The sequence below is a fragment of the Salvelinus sp. IW2-2015 genome, unplaced genomic scaffold, assembly GCF_002910315.2.
Source record: "Salvelinus sp. IW2-2015 unplaced genomic scaffold, ASM291031v2 Un_scaffold495, whole genome shotgun sequence".
Classification (NCBI taxonomy): Eukaryota; Metazoa; Chordata; class Actinopteri; order Salmoniformes; family Salmonidae; genus Salvelinus; species Salvelinus sp. IW2-2015.
This window is the reverse complement of record NW_019942562.1, coordinates 630,958-658,056: the sequence shown is the minus strand read 5'-3', so window position 1 is coordinate 658,056 and position 27,099 is coordinate 630,958. Positions and strand designations below refer to the sequence as shown.

The 27,099-nt window shown below is 44.4% G+C and overlaps 1 protein-coding gene across 1 annotated transcript in view; it reads right to left on the bottom strand.

The window, feature by feature from the left end:
• Nucleotides 1-2,933: 2,933 nt before the first annotated feature.
• Nucleotides 2,934-27,099, bottom strand: part of LOC112068388 (electrogenic aspartate/glutamate antiporter SLC25A13, mitochondrial) — a 74,855-nt gene continuing 50,689 nt past the window's right edge. Inside the window, 5 exon segments of the mRNA XM_070438128.1 lie at nucleotides 2,934-4,099; nucleotides 15,732-15,822; nucleotides 16,303-16,461; nucleotides 19,048-19,182; nucleotides 25,941-26,085. Coding sequence (XP_070294229.1) covers nucleotides 3,916-4,099; nucleotides 15,732-15,822; nucleotides 16,303-16,461; nucleotides 19,048-19,182; nucleotides 25,941-26,085 — 714 coding nt within the window. The 3' untranslated portion in view covers nucleotides 2,934-3,915.

Below are 27,099 nucleotides of genomic sequence, written 5' to 3'. Positions count from 1 at the left end.
GGTAGCCTTCCACAAGCTCCCACAATAGAGTGGAGGTGAATTTTTGTGGGCCCATCGCCTCATCATGTACATGACAGAGCGGTTTGTTTATGTGTTTGTAAGACTGCAGCTCAGGTTTGTAGCCCTCATTGCTCGCACACGCTTTTTCAGTGCTGCCATCAAATTCTATATAGGATTGAGGTCGGAGGCGCTTATGTGATGGCCACTCCAATACCTTAACTTTGTTGCCTTAAGCCATTTGCCCAAACAACTATTGGAAAGATATGCCTGGGTCATGTGTCCCATTTGGATTGAGTTAGACCATTTGCGACCAAGCTTTAACTTCCTTGACTGATGTCTTAGATGTTGCTCAATATATCATATATTATCCTCCCTCAGATGCCATCTATTTTGTGAAGTGCACCAGTCCCTCCTGCAGCAAAGCACCCCCACAACATGATGCTGAAACCCCCGTTGCTTCACGCGTTGGGATGGTTTCTTCGGCTTGCAAGGCTCTCCCTTTTCGCTCCAGAGATAACGATGGTCATTATGGCCAAACAGTTCTAATTTTTGATTCATCAGCACCAGAGGACATGTTCTCCACAAAAGTATGATCTTTTTCCCATTTGTGGCAGTTGCAAACCGTAGTCTTGCTTTTTTATGGCTGCGTTTGGAGCAGTGCTTCTTCCTGTCTGAGCGCCTTTCAGTTAGTCAAATAGGACTCGTTTAGTTACTGTGGATATAGATACTTTTGTACCTGTTTCCTCCAACAATCTTCACAAGGTCCTTTGCTCTTGTTCTGGATTGATTTGCACTTTTCGCACCAAGATACATTCATCTCTAGGAGACAGAATGCGTCTCCTTCCTGAGCAGTATGACGGCTGTGTGAATCCCATTGTGTTGTATACTGCGTACTATTGTTTTACAGATGAACGTGGTATCTTCAGGCATTTGAAAGTGCTCCCAAGGATGAACCAGACTTGTGGAGGTGTACAATTTTCTTTCTGAGGTCTTGGCTGATTTCTTTTGATTTTCCCATGATGTCAAGCAAAGAGGCACTGAGTTTGAAGGTAGGCCTTGAAATATATCCACAGGTACACCTCCAATTGACTCAAAGATGTCAATTAGCCTAACAGAAGCTTCTAAAGCCATGATATCATTTTCTGGAAATTTCCAAGCTGTTTAAAGGCCAGTCAACTTAGTGTATGTAAACTTCTGACCCACTGGAATTGTGATACAGTGAATTATAAGTGAAATAATCTGTCTGTAAACAATTGTTGGCAAAAATGCTTGTGTCATGCACAAAGAAGATGTCCTAACTGACTTGCCAAAACTATAGTTTGTTAACAAGACATTTGTGGAGTGGTTGAAAAACGAGTTTCAATGACCCCAACCTAAGTGTATGTAAACTTCCGACTTCAACTGTACGTATGTGAGGGTTATTGCACTGTTCAATGGCTACAGGCCTAAGCAACAAATTGTGGTTTAGCACGTTATTTCGTGTAAGTGCTACGTGAACTGTAATGAACAAAAGAGACATATTGTAAGCCACTTGTCTATCGTGATATCCGCCAATAAATCATGGCTGAAGAACTGTTAGCTTGTTTACTTCTTGTTGTTGTTTAGCTACTGTAATTATAGTGTCACAAGTTGGCTGTTGTGATTCTGTCCTCGTCTCCAGTGCCAGGCGTCAAGCTTTTCTCTGACTTGTCGCACCATAACATACCACCTTGTCAAAGAACACATGCACACACACTTTGCTCACTAACGTTTAATTTCATTAGTACATATACATATTGCTGCCATACATACAGTAAGGCACAATTATCACACCATATTCTACTTCTCTCCTGTACTGTACAAGTTTAAATACGGACGTCTTTCGTGACACCATTGGGCTGTTCCAGAAAGCTGGATAAATAAGTTAGCCAGCTAACTGTCCAACATTGCTTAAAATAATGAGATATTTTGAGAAATATAGACTCAGGGCTCTGTTCATTTCGCTGAAGCGATACAGATTGCGCACTAGAAATGTAAAGGTAATTTGTGATAGGGCCGATATACGCAGCGTTTACGGTGAATGCAGTCACTGTGACCGCAAGARCATTGCCTTTACTTGTCAATCACGCTTTAAAGCTGAACTTCTGTGATATGGATTGAATAGAGCCCTTCAAATTGACAAGATATAATTGACTCGGCAACAACAACCAGTATACAAATGTAGTGTTCTTAATCAACCGGAAAATAATATGTGGTTGTTTATCAAAGTTAACTGGATAATTTCATAATCCTGCTTTCTGGAATACCCCACATCTCTCTACTCTCTCCCCCTGCTCTGTTGTACCCTGATGATTCTTTAAATAAAAATGTATACAACACACAGCCCAGTTTGATCTGACTGAGACAACTAAGGATAACAGACAGTCCCTACAATACCATAGTAGGTGTAGTAGTAATACCTTGTGCAAGTGGTGGTAATAGTGAACAGTATATTACATTCAAGCGTTTTGGTTGGTCAATCTTTTTCTCGCAAATGAAGTTCAAGATTATTAGTTTCTTCTCAGTATCCAAAAAGCGACTTGGTGAACTGTATCAATATGTAAATGTGTCTCTCTGTTCCATTCTCATATGTACAGTAGAACCGTCATTCATATGTACAGTAGAACCGTCATTCATATGTACAGTAGAACCGTCATTCATATGTACAGTAGAAAAACCGTATGACAGTAGAACCGTCTATATGTACAGTAGAACCGTGCATTCATATTGACAGTAGAACCGTCATTCATATGTACATGTAGAACGTCATTCATATGTACAGTAGAACCGTCATTCATATGTACAGTAGAAACCGTCATTATATGTACAGTAGAACCGTCATTCATATGTGCATAGAACCGTCATTTATATGTACAGTAGAACCGCTTCATTTATAGTTACAAGTAGAACCGTCATTCATATGTACAGGTAGAACCGTCATTCATATGTACAGTAGAACCGTCATTCGCGATGATACAGTAGAACCGTCATTCGGATGTGCAGTAGAACAGTCATTCGGATGTGCAGTAGAACCGTCATTCGGATGTGCAGTAGAACCGTCATTCGGATGTGCAGTAGAACCGTCATTCGGATGTACAGTAGAACAGTCATTCATATGTACAGTAGAACCGTCATTCGGATGTGCGTACTTGTGCTACTATCCCCATCCTGCGGACAGGGCTCATTCTGTTTGGTATCTATCAGACTCTCAGGTGGAAGACAGTAAAAGCACCATCATATAAAGTGATGGTTAGACCGAGATTCAATCAAAGGCACGTTGTAGACAAGCACATTGAACTGTCAAGTGTCTTTTAAAGAGATGGCCATCATGGTAAATACGGTACATGTCGACTCAAGTGTAAATGACCTTTAAAAGCAAGTGCAATGCACATGTTGACAATGCACTTTTGAATGAGTCCCGGCCTTAGTGATGATGTAATGAAAGGAAGCAGTCCAGGTCTAATTCAAGTCATTGCCAGCCCCTCCCCTATTGTGCATATTACTGTATGAAAAGACAACTGGAACACGACTCTAGACACACATTGTCAGTACTGTAGATATCACTTGATCTTCACAATAAGACTGACTCAAAAAGTCATCTTTACGGGTAGCTAAGACTAAAACAGAAGCTAAAACAACGTTTTTGTGTTTCTAGACCATGATGTAGAAAGGTACATTCCAGAAGATCATAATAGGTTTAAAAAAAAWTCTCATCAACTAAAACAGAAACATATTTATCTTTAAAGCCTAGAGAGGCAAATCATACTACTCACAATGTGCTTCTCTTTCGGGTGGAATATTCCAAGTGCTCGACTGGGTGGGGGTGGGAGGGAGAGGGTGGAATGATTGCACGTGTGCTCTATTCTGCCCCCTACGTATGGGCAAAGGGGGTTCAATTCAAGGGGCGTCCTTCTTGGACGGGGGGGTTACTTGAACGTTGTAYCTTGGGAGGTGGAGTCCAAATTTGCTCTCGGTGCCAGCGAACGTGGCCACGGCCAACCTGAAACCTCCAATGTGGTCGGGGCTGGGCGCCGGCAGGCTGATGCGAGACTTGGGAGTCGGCTCCGAACCAGACGGCTTTCTGTGGTGTGGAGAGAGAGCGGGGAAGGACGAGGAGAGCGGGAGGGGGGAGGTTGAGAGAAAACGGGAGGGAGGAGAAAAGGGGGAAGAGAGAGAGGGAGGGAGTAAAAAGGGAGAGACAGAAAGGGAAGGAGAACGGGGGAGAGAGGCAAGGAGAGAGGAGAGAAAGAGAGAGACGAAAAAAGAGAAACAGAAAGTGGAAGGGACAAGAGAAGGAGAGAGAGGCAAGAGATTTTATATTAAACATTGTCCACCACAAAAAATAAACATCTTAATCGAATATTAAGACTGGGCGAGAGGGCTATTTTTTCCCAGAGTACACGAACCAGAAATAAATGAATATCCCACAATGGTTTCATACTCCCTTCAGTGATATCTTTCCAATACGGACAGGGAACATATTTCAAACCCACACTACACCATCCAGCAGTACTGTATTCACTTTGAACACAGTCTGTGAAGACAACACAGTATGCACATTGGATATTTACAGTACATAGGGTTTTGCATACTAAATGGAAGTTGTTCTGACTTTCCAAAGGGCAGTAAACAGTCCAATATACTGGATTTCGTGATTTCCTGGTTTAGTAAGTAAGAGTTGTTGGTGGTGGAGTCAATTATACCATGCCAATTTCAAGTCTATATTTCTATTAAAGAATATTAAGGATATTATGGTCAGTTAACTCATTGATCCTGCTTTCTGGAAGAGACCCAAAGTACTGACAACATTCTGTCAGTACCACCTATATGTACAATATAATATTATTGACAACATTCTGTCATTACCACCTATATGTACAATATAATATTATTGATGAACATTCTGTCAGTACACCTAAATGTACTAAGTATAATATACTTGACAACATTCGTCAGTACCACCTATATTTAACAATATAATATTATTGACAACATTCTGTCATTACCACCTTAATGTACAATATATATTATTGACAACATTCTGTCAGTACCACCATATAGTACAATTATAATAGTAAATTGATATACATTGTCCAGTACACCTTATATTGTACAATATAAATATTATTGAACATGCTGTCAGTAACCACCGTACAGGTGGGGAGAACAAGTATTTGAATACACTGACAATTTGCAGGTTTTTCCTACTTACACACATGTAGAGTCTGTAATTTTTATCATAGGTACACTTCAACTGTGAGAGAGGAAAATCTAAAACAAAAATCCAGAAAATCACATTGAAATGATTTTTAATTAATTAATTTGCATTTAATTGCATGAACATAAGTATTGATACATCAGAAAAGCAGAACTGAATATTTGGTACAGAAACCTTAGTTTGCAATTACAGGATCATACGTTTCCTGTAGTTCTTGACCAGGTTTGCACACACTGCAGCAGGATTTTTGGCCCACTTCCTCCATACAGACCTTCTCCAGATCCTTCAGGTTTCGGGCTGTCGCTGGGCAATAGGACTTCGGCTCCCTCCAAAGATTTTCTATTGGGTTCAGGTCTGGAGGACTGCTAGGCACTACTCCAGGACTTGAGATGCTTCTTACGGAGTCCACTCCTTAGTTGCCTGGCTGTGTGTTTCGGCTCGTTGTCATGCTGGAAGACCAGCACGACCATCTTCAATGCTCTTGCTGAGGGAAGTGAAGGTTGGTTGGTCAAGATTCGCGATACATGGCCCCATCAGTCCTCCTTCAATAGCGGTGCAGTCCGCCTGTCCCCTTGCAGAAAAGCCGGTCCCCAAAGAAATGATGTTTCCACTCCATGCTTCACCGTCTGGGATGGTGTGTCTTGGGGTTCTGTACTCATCCTTCTATTCCTCCAAAACACGGCGTTGTGATGTTTAGAGCAAAAAGCTCTATTTTTGTCTCATCAGACCACATGACCTTTCTCCATTCTCCCTCTGGATCATCAGAATGGTTCATTGGCAAACTTGCAGACCGGGCCGCTGACATGCGCTGGCTTGAGCAGGGGGACTTGCGTGCGCTGCAGGATTTTAAATCCATGACGCGGTAGTCGTGTGTTACTTAATGGTTTTCTTTGAGGACTGTGGGTCCAGCCTCTCTTCAGGTACATTGACCAGGTCGCGTGTAGTTGTCTGGCTGATCCTCACATTCCTCATGATCATTGATGCCCCACGAGAGTGAGATCTTGACATGGAGCCCAGAACCGAGGGTGATGCAACGTCATCTTGACTCTTCCATTTTCTAATAATTGTGCAACAGTTGTTGCCTTCTCAACAAGCTGCTTGGCTATTGTCCTGTACGCCAGTCCCAGCCTTGGTACAGGTCTACAATTTATCCTGATGGTCCTTACACAGCTCTCTGTTTGGCCATTGTGGACGAGGTTGTGGAGTCTGTTTTGATTTGAGTGTGTGGACAGGTGTCTTTTACTACAGGTACTGAGTAAACAGTTGCATGTTAATACAGGTAATCGAGTGTAGAGAACAGAGGGCTTTCTTAAAGAAAAACTCAACCAGGTCTGTGAGAGCCGGAATTCTACTGGTTGGTAGGTGATCAAATACTTATGTCATGCAATAAAATGCAAATTAATTACTTAAAAATCATACAATGTGATTTCCTGGATTTTTGTTTTAGATTCCGTCTCTCACAGTTGAAGTGTACCTATGATAAAAATGACAGACCTCTACATGCTTTGTAAGTAGGAAAACCTGCAAAATCGGCAGTGTATCAAATACTTGTTCTCCCCACTGTATATGTACAATATAATATTATTGATAACATTCTGTCAGTACCACCTATATGTACAATATAATATTATTGATAACATTCTGTCAGTACAATATAATATTATTGATAACATTCTGTCAGTACCACCTATATGTACAATATAATATTATTGACAACATTCTGTCAATACCACTATATGTACAGTATAGAGTATTGACCATTCTGTCAGTACCACTATATGTACAGTATAATAGTGAATGGAATGTATTTGGTGATGTTTGTCCTAACAGTCTCCCCCTTACCCTCCTGTCTCTGTCTCTTATTGGTCAATGGAACATTTAGTGCATTCTAAAGAGTGACCAATTTGCTCCTCCAGGGAAAATGAGCTCATTTCTACCCCAAAAAGCTGAAAAGAGAAAGATCCCAAGTCAAAGTGATCCTCTCTGCACTGCTTCACACTCTGTAGCCCTGTAGTTTAGGAAATGTTACATCCATCCCACCAAATAATGGCCTGTGTCCCAAATGGCAACCTATTCCCTATATACTGCACTACTTTTGACCAGAGCCCTATGGTGTTCTTTGTGAAACTACACAGCTCTCTCCCTCTGTTGAAAGGTTGGTAGAAAAGTGGTGCTAGAAATTACCATCATTTTGTATCACACAGCAGCTGTCAGTAGAAGCTATCAATCCTGACTGGACGTTTCTATGACATTTGCATTTCTGTAAATCTCAGTCTTATCGTGTGGTAAGACACTTACAGGTGCATCAGAGCTGGGACCGAGAGACTGAGAAGCAGCTTGTATCACCAGGCCATCAGACTGTTGAACAGCCATCACTAGCCCTGCACCTTGAGACTAATGCCTCATATTCTGAGTCGGCGGTTAGGGAAGCGTTATCAAATCCTAGACGCCATTGTGCCCTTGAGCAAGGCACTTAACCCCCCACAACAACAGCTCCCCAGGCACCTAGTGTGGCAGCCCCCCGCACCTCTCCAAAACATGTGTGTGTGTGCGTGCGTGCGTGCGTCTGTCTGTCTGTCGGAGGGGTTGAGTTAAAAGCGAATTTCGGTTGGACCTTGTGTGCAATTGACCAATAAAAGTGATCTTAACCTCTGATCATAATCTCTTGTTTCTATACTTTTATTTACTCACTGTGTATGTATCTACTGTATTCTCCACATAGCTCATCCTAAAATAGCTACTACTGTGCAGTAATAGTCTATATCACAGCACACACAGCTCTCACCCCCTAGTAAAACAGTAATTTGTACGTTTGGAAATTTGGTTTCCCCTCTGTGTAATCTTGATCTCTTCTCCCAGAAAAGGAAATATACAGATACCATTTTCTTTCCAAATGATATACCGTCTATACACACCACCTATTTATGTTCTGCATTCTGACAGGTGCTCACTCTAATATATCTACTTGGATTGTTATTTAWTTGTAATGTATTTGCGAGACATTTTACTTTTTGCTGCAGCCGCTATAACACCTGCAAATCTGTGTATGCGACCAATAAATGTTGATTTAATTAGACCTGATAGGCTCAATTTCTTCAGCAATGCTGATCACTCTAGTCTTATATCAGATGTAAGATGGCACTGGAGAAGAAGGCAGATGTTTTACGTGCCCCCAACCAATTTTTATTTTWTTTWTWTTTTTTTGCGTTGTTTGTAACTTATTTTATTAATTACTTATTTTCTACATAATGTTGCCGCTACCGTCTCTTAGGACCGAAAATAACTTCTGGACATCAGGACTGCGATTACTCACCATGGACTGGCAGAATCCTTTTTTTCCTTTAACGAGTCTGACAAGGCCGATATACTGCTTTCTTGGGAACAGGCCCAGATCCCTGTGATTTGCGTGAAGATGAGGCGGAGAAAAAGGGGCCAGAGGGCCGGCCGCCTTCTGAGAATTCGTAGGCAATCTAATAAACACCCACTTCCTTCCATTCTGTAGCAAACCTTTATCTTTGGACAATAAAATAGATGACCTATGCGGAAGATTAAACTACCAACGGGACATTCAAAACAGTAATATCTTATGCTTCACAGATGACAGCTAGCTAGCTACTAGCTAGTAGTCAGCTAGCCACTGCTAGCGGTTATCAGCTACCTTTACCCCGGACAACTCTCGCCAGTTTGCACAGCGCGACTTAAACCCGAGAAAATCTGACTTATTTTTCTCCATATCTCCGGATTCCTGTATGTATGTAGCTCTGAACTTTTCTTTCTCTCACCTGGATCATCGTAGATAGTTAGCTGCTATCCGAGTGGCCACTCCTGGCTAACGTCTGTCCCGAAGCAAGAACCAATTAGCCTGGAGCTAGCCTTGCTAGGCCCATTTGCTAGCCTGCTAACCGCAGCCCGCTAGCTGTCTAGAGCACATCTGACTGTTAGCTTAAGAGGCCCATCGGACAAATTCTTTGGCCACTATACCTATTTTGCCAATTGGCCTGGTTTACCATACGGAGCCCTGCTGATCCATCTGCCGACGTCACAGCACGAGGGGGCCACAACAGACTTTCGTCCGTCGCGACGTCCCTCAAAGGCCCTTCTGCTAGCTTGCTAGCCCCGGCCCGCTAGCTGCCTGAAGCCACTCACTGGACTCCTATGATCACTTGGCTACGCATGCCTCTCCCTTACGTCAATATGCCTTGTCCATTGCTGTTTTGGTTAGTAATTATTGCCTTATTTCACTGTAGAGCCTCTAGCCCTGCTCAATACGCCTTAGTTAACACTTTAGTTCCACCTCCCACACATGCGGTGACATCACCTGGTTTCAATTATATTTCTAGAGACAATATCTCTTTCATCGTCACTCTATGCACAGGTTTACCCCCACTGTATTCACATCCTACCATACCTTTGTCTGTACATTATGCCTTGAATCTATTCTACAATGCCCAGAAATCGGCTCCTTTTACTCTCTGTTCTGAACGTACTAGATGACCAGTTCTTTTAGCCTTTAGTCGTACCCTTATCCTACTCCACCTCTGTTCCTCTGGTGATGTGGAGGTTAATCCAGGCCCTGCAGGGCCTAGCTCCACTCCCATTCCCCAGGCGCTCTCATTTGTTGACTTCTGTAATCGTAAAAGCCTTGGTTTCATKCATGTTAACATTAGAAGCCTCCTCCCTAAGTTTGTTTTATTCACTGCCCTAGCACACTCTGCCAACCCAGATGTCCTTGCCGTGTCTGAATCCTGGCTTAGGAAGAGAACCAAAAACCCTGAAATTTCCATCCCTAACTATAACATTTTCCGACATGATAGAACTGCCAAAGGGGGCGGAGTTCTGTCTTACTATCCAGGTCTGTGCCCAAACAATTTGAGCTTCTACTTTTAAAAATCCACCTCTCCAGAAACAAGTCTCTTACCGTTGCCGCTTGCTATAGACCACCTTCTGCCCTCAGCTGTGCCCTGGACATCATATGTGAATTGATTGCCCACCATCTATCTTCAGAGCTCGTGCTGTTAGGTGACCTAAACTTGGACATGCGTAACACCCCGGCCATCCTACAATCTAAGCTTGATGTTCTCAATCTCACACAAATTATCAATGAACCCACCAGGTACAACCCTAAATCYGAAAACACGGGCACCCTCATAGATATCATCCTAACCAACCTGCTCTCCAAATACACCTCTGCTGTCTTCAACCAGGATCTCAGCGATCACTGCCTCATTGCCTGCGTCCGTTATCAAATCCTAGACGCCATTGTGCCTTTGAGCAAGGCACTTAACCCCCCACAACAATAGCTCCCCAGGCACCTAGTGTGGCAGCCCCCCGCACCTCTCCAAAACATGTATGTATGTATGTATGTATGTATGTATGTATGTATGTATGTATGTATGTATGTATGTATGTATGTATGTATGTATGTATGTATGTTTCTATGTGTGTCTGTCGGAGGGGTTGAGTTAAAAGCGAATTTCGGTTGGACCTTGTGTGCAATTGACCAATAAAAGTGATCTTAACCTCTGATCATAATCTCTTGTTTCTATACTTTTATTTACTCACTGTGTATGTATCTACTGTATTCTCCACATAGCTCATCCTAAAATACCTACTACTGTGCAGTAATAGTCTGTATCACAGCATACACAGCTCTCACCCCCTAGTAAAACAGAAATTGTGCGTTTGGAAACTTGGGTTTCCCCTCTGTGTAATCTCTTGATCTCTTCTCCCAGAAAAGGAAATATACAGATACCATTTTCTTTCCAAATGATATACACCTCTGCTGTCTTCAACCAGGATCTCAGCGATCACTGCCTCATTGCCTGCGTCCATAATGGGTCTGCGGTCAAGCGACCACCCCTCATCACTGTCAAACGCACCCTAAAACACTTCAGCGAGCAGGCCTTTCTAATCGACATGGCCCGGGTATCCTGGAAGGATATTGACCTCATTCCGTCAGTAGAGGATGCCTGGTTATTCTTTAAAAGTGCTYTCCTCACCATCTTAAATAAGCATGCCCCATTCAAAAAATGTAGAACCAGGAACAGATATAGCCCTTGGTTCACTCCAGACCTGACATTCTGTGGCGTACTGCATTAGCATCGAATAGCCCCCGCGATATGCAACTTTTCAGGGAAGTTAGGAACCAATATACACAGGCAGTTAGGAAAGCAAAGGCTAGCTTTTTCAAACAGAAATTTGCATCCTGTAGCACTAACTCCAAAAAGTTCTGGGACACTGTAAAGTCCATGGAGAATAAGAGCACCTCCTCCCAGCTGCCCACTGCTCTGAGGATAGGTAACACTGTCACCACCGATAAATCCACTATTGAGAATTTCAATAAGCATTTCTCTACGGCTGGCCATGCTTTCCACCTGGCTACCCCTACCCCGGTCAACAGCCCTGCACCCCTCACTGCAACTTGCCCAAACCTCCCCCATTTCTCCTTCACCCAAATCCAGATAGCTGATGTTCTGAAAGAGCTGCAAAATCTGGACCCCTACAAATCAGCAAGGCTTGACAATCTGTACCCTCTCTTCCTAAAATTATCCGCMGAAATTGTTGCAACCCCTATTACTAGCTTGTTCAACCTCTCTTTCATATCGTCTGAGATCCCCAAAGATTGGAAAGCTCCCCTCTTCAAAAGGAGATACACTCTAGACCCAAACTGCTACAGACCTATATCTATCCTACCCTGCCTAAGGTCTTCGAAAGCCAAGTTAACAAACAGATCACCGACCATTTCGAATCCCACCGTACCTTCTCCGCTATGCAATCTGGTTTCCGAGCTGGTCATGGGTGCACCTCAGCCACGCTCAAGGTCCTAAACGATATCATAACCGCCATCGATAAGAGACAATACTGTGCAGTTGTATTCTTCGACTTGGCCAAGGCTTTCGTCTCTGTCAATCACCACATTCTTATCGGCAGACTCAACAGCCTGGTTTCTGAAATGACTGCCTCGTCTGGTTCACCAACTACTTCTCTGACAGAGTTCAGTATGTCAAATCGGAGGGCCTGTTGTCCGGACCTCTGGCAGTCTCTATGGGGGTGCCACAGGGTTCAATCCTCGGGCCGACTMTTTTCTCTGTATACATCAATGATGTCGTTCTTGCTGCTGGTGATTCTCTGATCCACCTCTACGCAGATGACACCATTCTGTATATCTGGCCCTTCTTTGGACACTGTGTTAACTAACATCCAGACGAGCTTCAATGCCATACAACTCTCCTTCCATGTCCTCCAACTGCTCTTAAATGCAAGCAAAACTAAATGCATGCTCTTCAACTGATCGCTGCCCACACCTACCCAACCGTCCAGCATCACTACTCTGGACGGTTCTGACTTAGAATATGTGGACAACTACAAATACCTAGATGTCTGGTTAGACTGTAAACTCTCCTTCCAGACTCACATTAAGCATCCCCAATCCAAAATTACATTTAGAATCGGCTTCCTATTTCGCAACAAAGCATCCTTCACTCATGCTGCCAAACATACCCTAGTAAAACTGCCTCCAACACTCTACTCAGGAAATTGGATGCAGTCTATCATAGTGCCATCCGTTTTGGCACCAAAACCCCATATACTACCCACCACTACAACCTGTATGCTCTCGTTGGCTGGCCCTCGCTTCATATCCGTCACCAAACCCACTGGCTCCAGGTCATCTATAAGTCGTTGCTAGGTAAAGTCCCGTCTTATCTCAGCTCACTGGTCACCATAGCAGCACCCACCCGCAGCACGCGCTCCAGCAGGTATATTTCACTGGTTACCCCCAAAGCCAATTCCTACTTCGGCTGCCTTTCCTTCCAGTTCTCTGCTGCCAATGACTGGAACGAACTGCAAAAATCACTGAAGCTGGAGACTCATATCTCCCTCACTAGCTTTAAGCACCATCTGTCAGAGCAGCTCACAGATCACTGCACCTGTACATAGCCCATCTGTAAATAGCCCATCCAACTACCTCATCACCATATTGTTATTTATTTTATTTATTTTGCTCCTTTGCACCCCAGTACCGCTACTTGCACATTCATCTTCTGCACATCTATCACCCCAGTGTTTAATTTGCCATACTGTAATAATTTCGCCACTATGGCCTGTTTATTGCCACACCCCCCTATCCTACCTCATTTGCACACACTGTATATAGACTTTCTCTATTCTATTTATTGACTGTATGTTTGTTTATTCTATGTGTAACTCTGTGTTGTTGTATGTGCTTTGCTTTATCTTAGCCAGGTCGCAGTTGTAAATGAGAACCTGTTCTCAACTAACCTACCTGGTTAAATAAAGGTGAAATAAAAATAAAATATAAACAGAGACGTGGCTGAACGATGACACTATCAACATACAGCTGGCTGGTTATACACTGCACCGGCAGGATAGAACAGCGGCGTCTGATAAGACAAGGGGCTGCGGACTATGTATTTTTGTAAATAACAGCTGGTGCATGATATCTAAGGAAGTCTCGAGTTATTGCTCGCCTGAGGTAGAGTATCTCATGATAAACTGTTATTGCACTCCACACTGGTCTTTCCCGCCTGGACAAAAGGAACACCTATGTGAGAATGCTATTCATTGACTACAGCTCAGCGTTCAACACCATAATGCCCTCAAAGCTCATCAATAAGCTAAGGACCCTGGGACTAAACACCTCCCTCTGCAACTGGATCCTGGACTTCCTGACGGGCCGCCCCCAGGTGGTAAGGGTAGGTAACATACTCATCTGCCACGCTGATCCTCAACACAGGGGCCCCTCAGGGGTGCGTGCTCAGTCCCCTCTACGCCCTGTTCACTCATGACTGCACAGCCAGGCACGACTCCAACACCATTATTAAGTTTGCCAATGACACAACAGTGGTAGGCCTGATCACCGACAATGTTGAGACAGCCTACAGGGAGGAGGTCAGAGACTTGGCCGTGTGGTGCCAGGACAACAACCTCTCCCGCAACGTGATCAAGACAAAAGAGATGATTGTGGACTACAGTAAAAAGAGGACCGAGCACGCCCCCATTCTCATCAACGAGGCAGCAGTGGAGCAGGTTGAGAGCTTCAAGTTCCTTGGTGTCCACATCACCAACAAACTAACATGGTCCAAGTACACCAAAACAGTCGTGAAGAGGGCACAACAAAACCTATTCCCCCTCAGGAGACTGAAAAGATTTGGCATGGGTCCCCAGATCCTCAAAAAGTTCTACAGTTGCACCATCGAGAGCATCCTGACTGGTTGCATCACTGCCTGGTATGCTAACTGCTCGGCCTCTGACCGCAAGGCACTACAGAGGGTAGTGTGAATGGCCCAATACATCACTGGGGCCAAGCTTCCTGCCATCCAGGACCTCTATACCAGGCGGTGTCAGAGGAAGGCCCTAAAAATTGTCAAAGATTCCAGCCACCCTAGTCATAGACTGTTCACTCTGCTACCACATGGCAAGCGGTACCGGAGCRCCAAGTTTAGTACCAAGAGGCTTCTAAACAGCTTCTACCCCCAAGCCATAAGACTCCTGAACACCTAATCAAATGGCTACCCAGACTATTTACATTGTCCCCCCCCTCCACTCTTTTACACCGCTACTACTCGCTATTGTTATCATCTATGCATAGTCACTTTAATAACTCTACCTACATGTACATGTTACTTCAACTAACCAGTGCCCCCCGCACATTGACTCTATACCGGTACCCCCCCTGTATATAGACTCGCTATTGTTATTTTACTGCTGCTCTTTAATTACTTGTTACTTTTATTTCTTATTCTAATCCGTATTTTTTTAAACTGCATTGTTGGTTAGGGGCTCGTATGTAAGCATTTCACTTTAAGGTCTACCCCTGTTGTATTCGGCACATGTGACTAATCCAATTTGATTTAAAATTTGATATGATACATCAGGACCCTTATTCATGAAGTGTCTCAGAGAAGGAGTGCTGATATAGGACCAGTTTTTAAATAGTAATGAATAAGATTATATGGACAGGGGGGGACCGGACCCTAGCTCAGCCATATGCTGAGACACTTTATGAATACGGGCCAGGTGTCACACCCTGATTTGTTTCACCTGTCTTTGTGCTTGTCTCCACCCCCCTCCAGGTGTCGCCCATCTTCCCCATTATCCCCAGTGTATTTATACCTGTGTTCTCTGTTTGCCTGTTGCCAGTTCGTTTTGTTTCGTCAAACCTACCAGCGTTTTTTCCGTGCGCCTGTCTTTCTTAATTTCCTGGTTTTTGACCATTCTGCCTGCCCTGACCCTGAGCCTGCCTGTCGTTCTGTACCTTGTCACACCACCCTGGATTACTGACCTCTGCCTGCTCTGACCCTGAGCCTGCCTGCCTGCCGTTCTGTACCTTTCGGACTCTGCTCTGGACTACTGACCTCTGCCTGCTAAACTTTTGTTACTTCGAAACTGTCTGCATCTGGGTCTTGTCCTGAGCCTTGATACCAAGATCATTTCATTCAGTTTAAGATTAGGAGAGGGAGGAGTTCTGACTTACTGTCCGCCAAAGTCAATGTAGAACCACCTCTGCAGGAGTTCATAGGTCACCAGGGTGACCCCAAATTGGGGCGAGGACCGGAACACTCGGGCTATAGTAAAGGGAGAAACCACAACGCTCAATAACACAGTTTCACTATTACACCACTGTAGCCTGGGTACCAGTCTGTTTGTGTTAACATTCCACTTCTTGCCACTCCTTATCATGCCAAACACATAGTACAAGGAGTGACATTTTTGCACAAAACAGGTTCTGGATTTCAAACTAAACAATTTGTTGTATGAATGGTTAAAAACAGTTGCAAGTTAGCTAGAGATTACCATGGTACACTGTAACATAATAGTGGAATATGGTTATTAAAAACAATCACACAGTCAAATAAGACCTAAACCAATCTACATAATCATGCGACATCAGTGGACCTTTCTAGATACAGTTGAAATATAACAGATGTATAACAGATAAATAAACTAAATATGTAATTTGTATCATTCGTCGTCATAATCATCATTGTCATTATCATCATCGTCATCATCATCGTCATCAGATATTAATAAAAACGTGGTGATACCTCCCGCTCCTTTCCAGAAGGCCCATGGTCCCTCCTCCTTCAGAATCTTCCAGAAGCAGTCAGCGAGACCGGTGTACGTGGTCTGGCCGGCACGGGCCGCCACTTGTAGCCTGGTCTTGATAACGTCGGCCGGGGTCACCAGGGAAGCCGCGGGCATGCCTAAGGATTCATGCCTCTGATTCAGTACTTATCACCTATTAACTCACCTTTTACTATTATATTTGTTAGGCACTTTGAAATGCATCCCCTGTGAGAAATGTGCTCTATGAATAAAGTTTGATTGACTGATTGATAGTAGTACTGGATGTGAATATACTAACCTGCATCACTATCACTGCTGAATCTGAATTAATACGTTACTACTGTAGGGTAATACAGAGTTAATTATCTAACTCTATGAATTTCCACCCGTGGCTTATCAAACTCCTGTTTGGTAAACTTTTGTGCCTCTTTCAAAACAGAATTCATTCGTAGTTGAATTTGAGTCATCTGAATGAGGACCAGTGATCCTTCTTACAGAAGGTGATTTACGATCAGAAAAAATGCATTGGACGTTCATGGTTTTCCCCCTCAGATTGGAGGGAAATACAATACCTAGTAATGAGAAGAACCCACAAGGTGGCCCACGTGCCGGTGACTGGTGACTGGGGGCCCCATGCGGGCAGCCCTCTCCAGCCACTTCAGCTATGAATGGCCTCAATCATCAATGGCTGCTTTCGATCTCCATGCACGGTCATTACCATCACCGGCCTCTTCACCAGCTAGTCACACAGGCTACATGTCTTCAAACTAAACGAGCCATTCAATTCAACCACTGATCAACTCACTCACTGCCACTGATCAACTCACTCACTGCCACTGTGAGAGCTGAAGAGACCACCTGACCTGATGTCCTTCACAGGAGAAGAGAGGAATGGAGAGCAGTCTTAAATCTTTCTCTCAAAGCTACCTCAGTAGAAACCATATTCGTCTCCAGCCATTGAAAGAGAGAGAAAGAGAGCGAGAGAGGGAGAGAGAGAGGGAAAGAGAGAGAGAAAGAGGGAGAGAGGGAGAAAGAGAGAGATGGAGAGAGAAAGAGAGAGAAATAGGGAGAGCAAGAGAGAGAAAGAGGGAGAGAGGGAGAGAAAGAGAGAGCGAGAAAAAGGTAGAGAAAGAGAGAGGGAGAGCAAAAGAGGGAGAGAGAGAAAGAGAGAGGGAGAGAGAGAGAGCAGGAGGAGGAATTAGGAGATGACCAGCGCTGCAGTGTGTTCTGGGATCAGGGGGTCTGCTTGGCAAATAATGCCACCCAAACTGAGCGTGTAACTCAATTTCCTGCGCCGACTGTTAAGCGCTAATTGCCAAAAAGGCTTAACTGCTGATAAATGTAGAAAGGAGTGATAAATTCTATGAGCAAATGCAAAATCATAAACTGCATTTCAGGTTTGTAAACCATAGCTCCCGGACCCGGTTGAGGGAATAACCAAAATAAGAGGGAGGGGGAAAACTGGGAGTAGGAATGTCTTTTTAGATTTCTATGAGTTTCCATGAAGCGCCGTGCTCGCTGCTCACTGCTGTGAAGAGCAGAACTACAGTACTGACCAACATTATCCCTCAGGATTCAAAATAAATATTTCTCCTTTTCTTGTGACGTTCCAAACCACCCTGACTTGGCTTCCGCGCTCGCCTTTTTATACACTGTTTTCTTTAAGACAAACCCACTCAAATAAAAAATATTAAACCTACACACTCGCTCCAGATCCTATTTTCGTGTACAAAGAGGAGAAAGAGACTTGTAAGACTGTGGATCAAAACTGTTGGATGTCTTTCCTCCGGGTTGCCAGTATTGTGAGAGTAAGATCTGTTAATGGCCGACACAGCTCCCATCCTCACCTCCCTCAGCACCTCACTCTTAACATACAGGTAGTGTCCCAACTAACACCCTATTCTGTACTTTTGACCAGAGCCTCATGGGTCCAGAGAGAGAGAGATATTGGACCCTATGGGCCCTGGTCAAAAGGAACACACTATGTAGGGAATAGAGTGCAATTTGGGACACAGCTCAGGCTGCCAGTTCCTATATGTTAGTAGTGGAAAGTCATCCCATCCCGACCCTGTTGGCTGGCAGGCAGGCAAGCGGTCTCTCTCTCTGGGCTCTGTCTTCTCCCTCAGCGCTCAGCTCCAAACCCCAGCCAATCACTGAGCACTCTAATTAGGGATGACCACGATTGAGCCTGCGGTCGCCGGTGGCTACTGGAGCCCTAGGCCTGGAGCCAGGAAGTTGGGATGGTTAGGGGGATGGAGGCTGGAGGGATGGATGATGGAGGGTTAGAAGGATGGATGGGGGAAAGGAAGAATAGAGGGATGGAGGAATGGAGGTTAGAGGGATGGAGCCGGGGCCATGGGTCTGGGCCGGGGTCCATGTGGTGGCTCACCAACCACCAGGGACACTCATGCATGGTTTTCTGCTTCCCCAAGAATGGTTCCTTATTAAACTTGTGATAGTGACGTTTTAACAGTATTGTTTCTTTCCTCCGAATCGTCATCTTCTGATCGTCATTGACCAATATAGTTGAAAAACGTATTTTTTGTATTATTCATTTGTCATGAAGTTTTTGGATGTGTATATATACTTTATCATACAGGCCGAGCGAATGAGAGATCGAGACAGATACAGAGAGAGAGGGAGAGACCGACAGAAAGAGGGAACCAGGCAGAGAGACAGACAATTCTCAAAAGACCCTGGGTCTGAACCACATGGTATCTTACCTGCTATGGCCCCTGAAAACAGCAGCTTGCCTGGTCCGATCCTCCCATCCTCATCACTCATGTAGGCCTTGACATGCGCATAGCAGGGGAAGTAGATGGCTGAGAAGGGGATGTCTCGCAGGAAACAGGCTTTGGCTCCCTGTGGATGGTGAAGAGATACAGAAGAGACAGAGGGGTGAGGAAAGAGAGGGGGAATTGAGGGGAAGGACAGAGAAACAAGGAGGAGTCAAAATAGAGGAAGAGGTAGACAAGAAGGGAGGGAGAGAGAAATAGAGGGAGAGAGAAATAGAGGGAGAGCAAAGGGGAAGACAATGAGAGAGAGAAAAGCAGGGGGTGAAAAAAGAGGAAGGGAGACAAGGGAGGGAGAGAAAAGGTGGGAGGGAGAGAATTATTGAACTGAATTGAAAAGGTGGGAGGGAGAGAATTATTGAACTGAATTGAAAAGGTGGGAGGGAGAGAATTATTGAACTGAATTGAAAAGGTGGGAGGGAGAGAATTATTGAACTGAATTGAAAAGGTGGGAGGGAGAGAAAATAAGTTTGGTAAGAGACACAAACATTCTTTGAGGAGGACTCACATAGAGTACTGTAAGACTTTCCTCTTTCCATTCCTGATTCTGAAAATATACCGTAAATAAATATGTTTTATTGGATGGAAAGATGTTACCTTCAACAGTCTTGATTTTTCCAGTTCCATGGGAACATCATTTGTCATAGCATAGCTTGTGGTTTTATTTCCGAGAGTTCTAACCACAAAATGTCTAAGACTGGTTTCTGTTCCTATACCTCTGTGTTTGAAAAGCCGGTACCTTACACATCACTAGGGCTAGGAGTGTTTCCTGCTGACCATGTGACCTGACCAAGGAAAACTCTGGGCCCTTCGCTACAACTCATCAACTCTCCTCACTTCTCTTCTCCAGCTTTGGCGAAAACGAGAGTGTGTGTGTGAGAGAGAGAGACAAAGAGAGAGGGCGAGAGAGAACAAGAGAGACAAAGAGAGAGAGGGCGAGAGAGAGAACAAGAGAGATGAAGAAAGAGAGAGTAAAAGATGAGACATCAGGGAAAGAAGAGGAAGATTGCTTCTGTCCGTCACTAGTAAACAAAGCCATATCTTCAATCAGATTACGTTTCATCTTATTCCCCCCCTTGGCTGCCATCCAGGTGGGGTTGAGGCAGGGGAAGGGAAATGGAAGGGTTCTCCCTTCAACAGAGTAGTTTAAAGCCAGGCTGCATCCCAAATGGCATCCTACTCCCTACATGGTACACTACCAGACCAGAGCCCTATAATGGTTCCCTTTGGGCCCTGGTCAAAAGTAGCACACAATATATAGGAATAGGTTGCCAATTGGGACGCTGCCAGGAGAAGTGCTTTAGACAGGCTTCATTTAACTGCTGGGGTTAATCCTACCACTCATACACAGTTTGCACAGATACCTCACTGTACGGGTATCTCTTCTGTCCTCAAAGGCTTTGCTTCATTCTCCCTGCCTGTCCTCCCCTCCCCACTATGGTCGCCATGCCAGACTGCCTGCTGAAAAGCTGCAGATACTATCGCCAGGGCCCTGGTTCACATTCACAGACAGGCTCATCCTTGTGCCTGCTGAGGCTGGAGAGGCTGGGATTAGGTGATTCATGTGATTCTACTGTGATTCATGTGAATCTACTGTAATTCTTCTGTGATTCATGTGAATCTACTGTAATTCTACTGTGATTATACTGTGATTCATGTGAATCTACTGTGATTCTACTTTATCCATAATCTATTATGCCTTGTTTCTTCTTTTTCTGAAGTATGGTCAGGCCAAGAGTTGAGGTGACAGACCTGTGTGAATGCATGACAATGTATACCTACAGTTGAAGTCGGAAGTTTACATACACTTAGGTTGGAGTCATTAAAACTCGTTTTTCAACCACTCCACAAATTTCTTGTTATCAAACTATAGTTTTGGCAAGTCGGTTAGGACATATACTTTGTGCATGACGCAAGTAATTTTTCCAACAATTGTTAACAGAAAATTATTTCACTTATAATTCACTGTATCACAATTCCAGTGGGTCAGAAGTTTAACATACACTAAGTTGACTTGCCTTTAAACAGCTTGGAAAATTCCAGAAAATATATAATGGCTTTAGAACGTTGTTAGGCTAATTGACATTTGAGTCAATTGGAGGTGTACCTGTGGATGTTTTCAAGGCCTACCTTCAAAGCTCAGTGCCTCTTTGCTTGACATCATGGGAAATCGAAGGCCTCCACAAGTCTGGTTCATCCTTGGGACCAATTTTCCAAACGGCCTAAAGTTACCACGTTCATCTGTACAAACAATAGTACGCAGTATAAACACCATGGGACCACGCAGCCGTCATACCGGCTCAGGAAGGAACGGTTCTGTCTCCTAGAGATAAACGTACTTTGGTGCGAAAAGTGCACAATCAATCCCAGAACAACAGCAAAGGACCCTTGTGAAGAAAGCTGAGCAAACAGGGTACACAAGTATCTATATCCACAGTAAAAACGATCTATATTGACATTACCTGAAAGAGGCCCGCTCAGCAAAGGAAGAAGCCACTGCTCCCAAAACGCCCCATAGAAAAGCCATCGTTATGTTATTAATAACCATCGTTTATGTTTGAGGAAAAAGGGGGGCTGCACAGCGAGAACACATCCCAACCGTGAGCACGGGGGTGGCAGCATCATGTTGTTGGGGTGCCTTGCTGGCAGGAGGGTCTGGTGCACTTCAACAAATAGATGGCAATCCATGAGGGACGAAAATTATATGGATATATTGAAGCAACATCTCCAAGACTCAGTCAAGAAGTTTAAAGCTTAGGTCGCAATGGGTCTTCCAAATGGACCATGACCCAAGCATACTTCCAAAGTGTGTGCAAAATGGCTTGAAGGACCAAAGTCAAGATATTGGAGTGGCAATCACAAAGCCTGACCTCAACCCATTGAACATTTGTGGGCAGGAACTGAAAAGCGTGTGCGAGCAAGGAGGCCTACAAACCTGAGTCAGTTACACCAGCTCTGTCAGGAGGAATGGGCCAAAATTCACCCAACTTATTGTGGGAAGCTTGTGGAAGGCTACCCGAAACATTTGACCCAAGTTAAACAATTTAAAAGCAATGCTACCAAATACTAATTGAGTGTATGTAAACTTCTGACCCACTGGGAATGTGATGAAGGAAATAAAAGCTGAAATAAATCATTCTCTCCACTATTATTCTGACATTTAACATTCTTAAAATAAAGTGGTGATCCTAACTGACTTTAGACAGGGAATTTTTACTCTGATTAAATTTCAGGAATTGTGAAAAACTGAGTTGAAATGTATTTGGCTAAGGTGTATGTAAACTTCCGACTTCAACTGTACATAATACACAGTATGTATCTCCTTCTGTATATGGCTATGAATGAGGGATAGTACATGGTGCATATAGTATGATTGATTGTTAGTATGTGTCTTTTATTTTTTAATAAGAACAAATTCTTATTTTACAATGACGGCCTGCCACGGCCAGACCCTGGGCCAATTGTGCGCCGCCCTATGGGACTCCCGATCATGGCCAGTTGTGATACAGCCTGGGATCAAATCAGGGTATGTAGTGACTCCTCTAGCACTGAGATGCTGTGCCTTAGACCGCTACACCACTCGGGTTCCACTGAGTGTCTATCTGAATGCCTGTGTGTATGAGCTGGGGTACATACAAGTATGTGTTTATATGAGTGAATAGGTTTGTCTTGATAAAGCCATTCAGCCATTCAGTCAGTCAGCCATTCAGTCAGTCAGCCAGTCAGTGTCACGCCCTGACCTTAGAGATCCTTTTTCTTCTCTATTTTGGTTAGGTCAGGGTGTGACTAGGGTGGGTACTCTAGTTTTTGCATTTCTATGTTGGCCTGGTATGGTTCCCAATCAGAGGCAGCTGTCTATCGTTGTCTCTGATTGGGGATCATATTTAGGCAGCCTTTTCCCACCTGTTGTTTGTAGGATCTTGCTTTTGTGTAGTGCCTGTGAGCACTCCATTACTTCACGTTTCGTTTGTTTCTGTATTTGTTTTGGTGAGTTTCATTTATTAAAACATGTAGAACTCGACGCACGCTGCGCCTTGGTCCATTTATTCCAACGATCGTGACAGTCAGTCAGTCAGTCAGCCCCTCCAGCAGCAGAGCGGAGGTAGGTAGCAGGAAGAGGCAGAGAGAGAGAGAGAGAGAGGCTGAGGGGGAGGGTAATTAGCCTGACAAAGGGTGCTCTGTGCCTGGGCACAGCCCTGAGGAGCCAGCCCGTCTGGAGCTCGCTAGTCCTCCCTCCCGGCAACCTCTTCCTCTCTCTGAATGCACATTGTCTCAGAAGCAGGACAGGAGACACAGACACAGGGGAGGACTAGAGGAGGCACCACCACTGTCATACCGGATTCAGCATTCTTATAGACATAATGGAGCAGACACACTATAGACGCAAACATATTCACATTTGTGCACACACACACACACACACACACACACACACACACACACACACACACACACACACACACACACACACACTGATTGACAAACACAGACGACTGTCATGGGAAGAACCTGGAAAGAAATAGAACTGAAACTTTGCCACAGAAAGAGAAAAGGGTAGAATCTGCAAGCTCTGGATAAAGGACCTGGAGCTTTTTAAAATGTTTTTAAAGCTTTCATTTAAATAAAACCCCAAAAAGTGTTAAAGAGTGACAAAAGCCTAAATCAGAACTCTTTAAATGGCTTCGTGCATCCAAGACACTGATCATCGGTGCCCTTTTAAAAAGCAACCTCTCCATAAAGAGAATGACCCACGGTAGTTCTAAAATAACACCTGCTATCCACAAAACGYCTCAGAGTAGAAAAAGTGATAAGAACAGAGACATTATACTCCTACTCTTATTGGTAAAAATAAAAGCTATGCATCCAAGCCTCTTTAGTCATAAGAGTCCCATCTAGTCGACATATTTAGGAGACCTCGTGAGCTGTCCTAACCAGTTACCAGCAGGTGCCTCGATCATAGAAAAAGGCAGCCAGTCAGTGGTTCCTGTGCCACATACAATTGCTTTAGAGTTGAAAGAATGTTTTGATATTTCTATATGATTAATCCATAAATAATCTAGACCTACATGGAACAGTATTTTTGCTTTTTACAATTATTTCATGAGGCCTATTTCACATGATATGCCTAAATATTTATCTAAGCTAATAAATAAACATGTTTTTATTTTGATTATTTAAATACCGACAAGTTCTCTTGGAGTGCAATATCACGTTGTTAAAAAAGATGGCTAAATTGGACCTGTCTATAAATTGGGCAATTTAATGCATTTAGGGCTTATATTAACTTTGATTGTGTTCAATGATAATAATAGACCTTTTAAACATTGTATGCAACATTATCGGCAAGTGAAATGATGCCTACTGTGCCAAAGCGATTTAGAGTTCCTAAACAGGAGAGATGAGAGCGTTGATATAACAGTTATATTGTCAGCTTCTACTTTTAACAACCATCAGAATCTGTAAAAAAAAAATCAAAGGTTATGTATACCAACATATTAGGCAATAATTAAGAGTAGGCAAAGTGATTCTGTCAGGAAAAAAACATTTTATCATTGTAACATTTTATCTATCAGTAACATTCACCATGGTTGTCTGAAGTGTTCTATTGTCACACCCTGATCTGTTTCACCTGTCTTTGTGATTGTCTCCACCCCCCTCCAGGTGTCACCCATCTTCCCCATTATCCCCTGTGTATTTATACCTGTGTTCTCTGTTTGTCTGTTGCCAGTTCGTCTTGTTTTGTCAAGCTTACCAGCGTTTGTCCTGTCAGCTTCTGTTTTTTCCCAGCCTCTTTTTTCTCGCCCTCCTGGTTTTGACCCTCGCCTGTCCCATCTCTGTACCCGCCTGCCTGACCACTCTGCCTGCCCCTGAGCCTGCCTGCCGTCCTGTACCCTTGCCCCACCTCTGGATTACCGACCTCTGCCTGCCTGCCATCCTGTACCTTTTCCCCTGTTGCTGTAATAAACATTGTTACTTCGACACGGCCTGCATCTTGGTCTTACCTTGATACCTGATAGATTATACGTGACGCTGCGGGAGAGACTGGGATAACGCTGATAGAGGACTGGGGATAACGCTGCGTAGAGGACTGAGGGAAAATACGCTGCGATAGAGGACTGGGATAAGCGGCGTAAGGGCTGGAGATAACGCTGTGTAGAGGACTGAGGAGAACGCTGCGTAGAGGACTGGGAAACAAGCTGCGTATGGACTGGGAAAACGCTGCGTAGAGGACTGGGGAGAACCTGCGTAGAGGACTGGGGATAAACGCTGCGTAGAGGACTGAGGAGAACGCTGCGTAGAGGACTGGGATAACGCTGCTGTAGGGAGGCTGCGGGATAACGCTTGCGTAGAGGACTGGGGAGAAACTGGGCGTGTAGAGGACTGGGGATAAACGCTGCGTAGAGGACTGGGGATAACGCTGCGTAGAGAGCACTGGGATAAACGCTGCGTAGAGGACTGGGGATACGCCTGCGTAGAGAGACGGGAATAACGCTGCGTAGAGGACTGGGGATAACGAGCGTGAGAGGACCTGGAATAACGCGCACGTACGAGGACAGAGAACAACGGCTGCGTAGAGGACTGGGGATAACGCTGCGTAGAGGACTGGGGATAACGCTGCGTAGAGGACTGGGGAGAACGCTGCGTAGAGGACTGGGGAAAACGCTGTGTAGTGCTAGTGAAGTGCTAAGAGAGGCAGAAACCAAAAGTATCAGAATAGACATGTAGACTGTAGAAAATGGCTGAAATGAGTGTTTGAGTACAGCTGTGACCTAAAAGTCCCTGTCTTTGAATACAGTAGTTAGTGTAGTAGTGTACAGGAGGACCTGCCTTGTAGAGGCCAAAGAAACCCAGGTCCTTGATGACAGATATGGCGCTGACGCGGGGGCCGGTGGTGATCTCTCCAGCCACCTGCAGGCGGATCTTCACAATCTCCAGAGGGTTGGTGAAGATCACCTGGGATCCACCCGCCTGGACACACACAAACACACACACACACACACAGAATGGGGATTAACGGTATAGTGATTTGTGAAACCTGGATTAGCAGCAGCACAAGGGGAATCTTTTTGTAAAACAGCTTTAAGAGAATGGGCTGTAAGTGACCACTGAAGCTATGTAACGGAGGGTAACCATCAGCGTACACCGATGGTGCTCTGATAGGGACATCACAGGTCTGACTGATGTCATACACACACAGGACAGTTCAAATAGGCTACACTGGCTGTGATAGGTGTTTACTGTAGACTGGCTCCTAGGTCTGTCAGTAATGGGTGTTTACTGTAGACAGGCTCCTAGGTCTGTCAGTAATGGGTTTTCACTGTAGACAGGCTCCTAGGTCTGTCAGTAATGGGTGTTTACTGTAGACAGCCTCCCAGGTCTGTCAGTAATGGGTGTTCACTGTAGACAGGCTCCTAGGTCTGTCAGTAATGGGTGTTCACTGTAGACGTTGTCTAGCATGAACACCCATACTGTACAGACCTAGATATGGAGCGCTGAGTTCTACAGTGAACAACCCATTACTGACAGATCTCGTGTGGAGCTGTCTATCAAGTGAACACCCATTCTGAGAAGACCTGGAGGCCTGTCTACAGTGAACACCCATTACTGACCAGACCTAGGAGGCTGTCTACAGTGAAACACCCATTACTGACAGACCTGAAGGAGCCTGTCTTACAGTGAAAACCCATTACTGACAGACCGTAGGAGCGGCCTGTTACAGTGAACACCCATTTTGACAGACCTAGGAGCCTCGTTCCAGTGAACACCCATTACTTGACAGACCTAGGAGCCTGTCTACAGTGAACCACCCATTACTGACAGAACCTGAGGCTGTCTACAGTAAACACCTCATTACTGACAGACCTAGAGCCTGTCTACGTGAAAACGCGCATTATCTGACAGACCTAGGAGGCCTGTCTACAGTTAAAACACGCCATTTACTGCAGACCTGGAGCCAGTTCTATCAGTAAAGCACCCTATCAT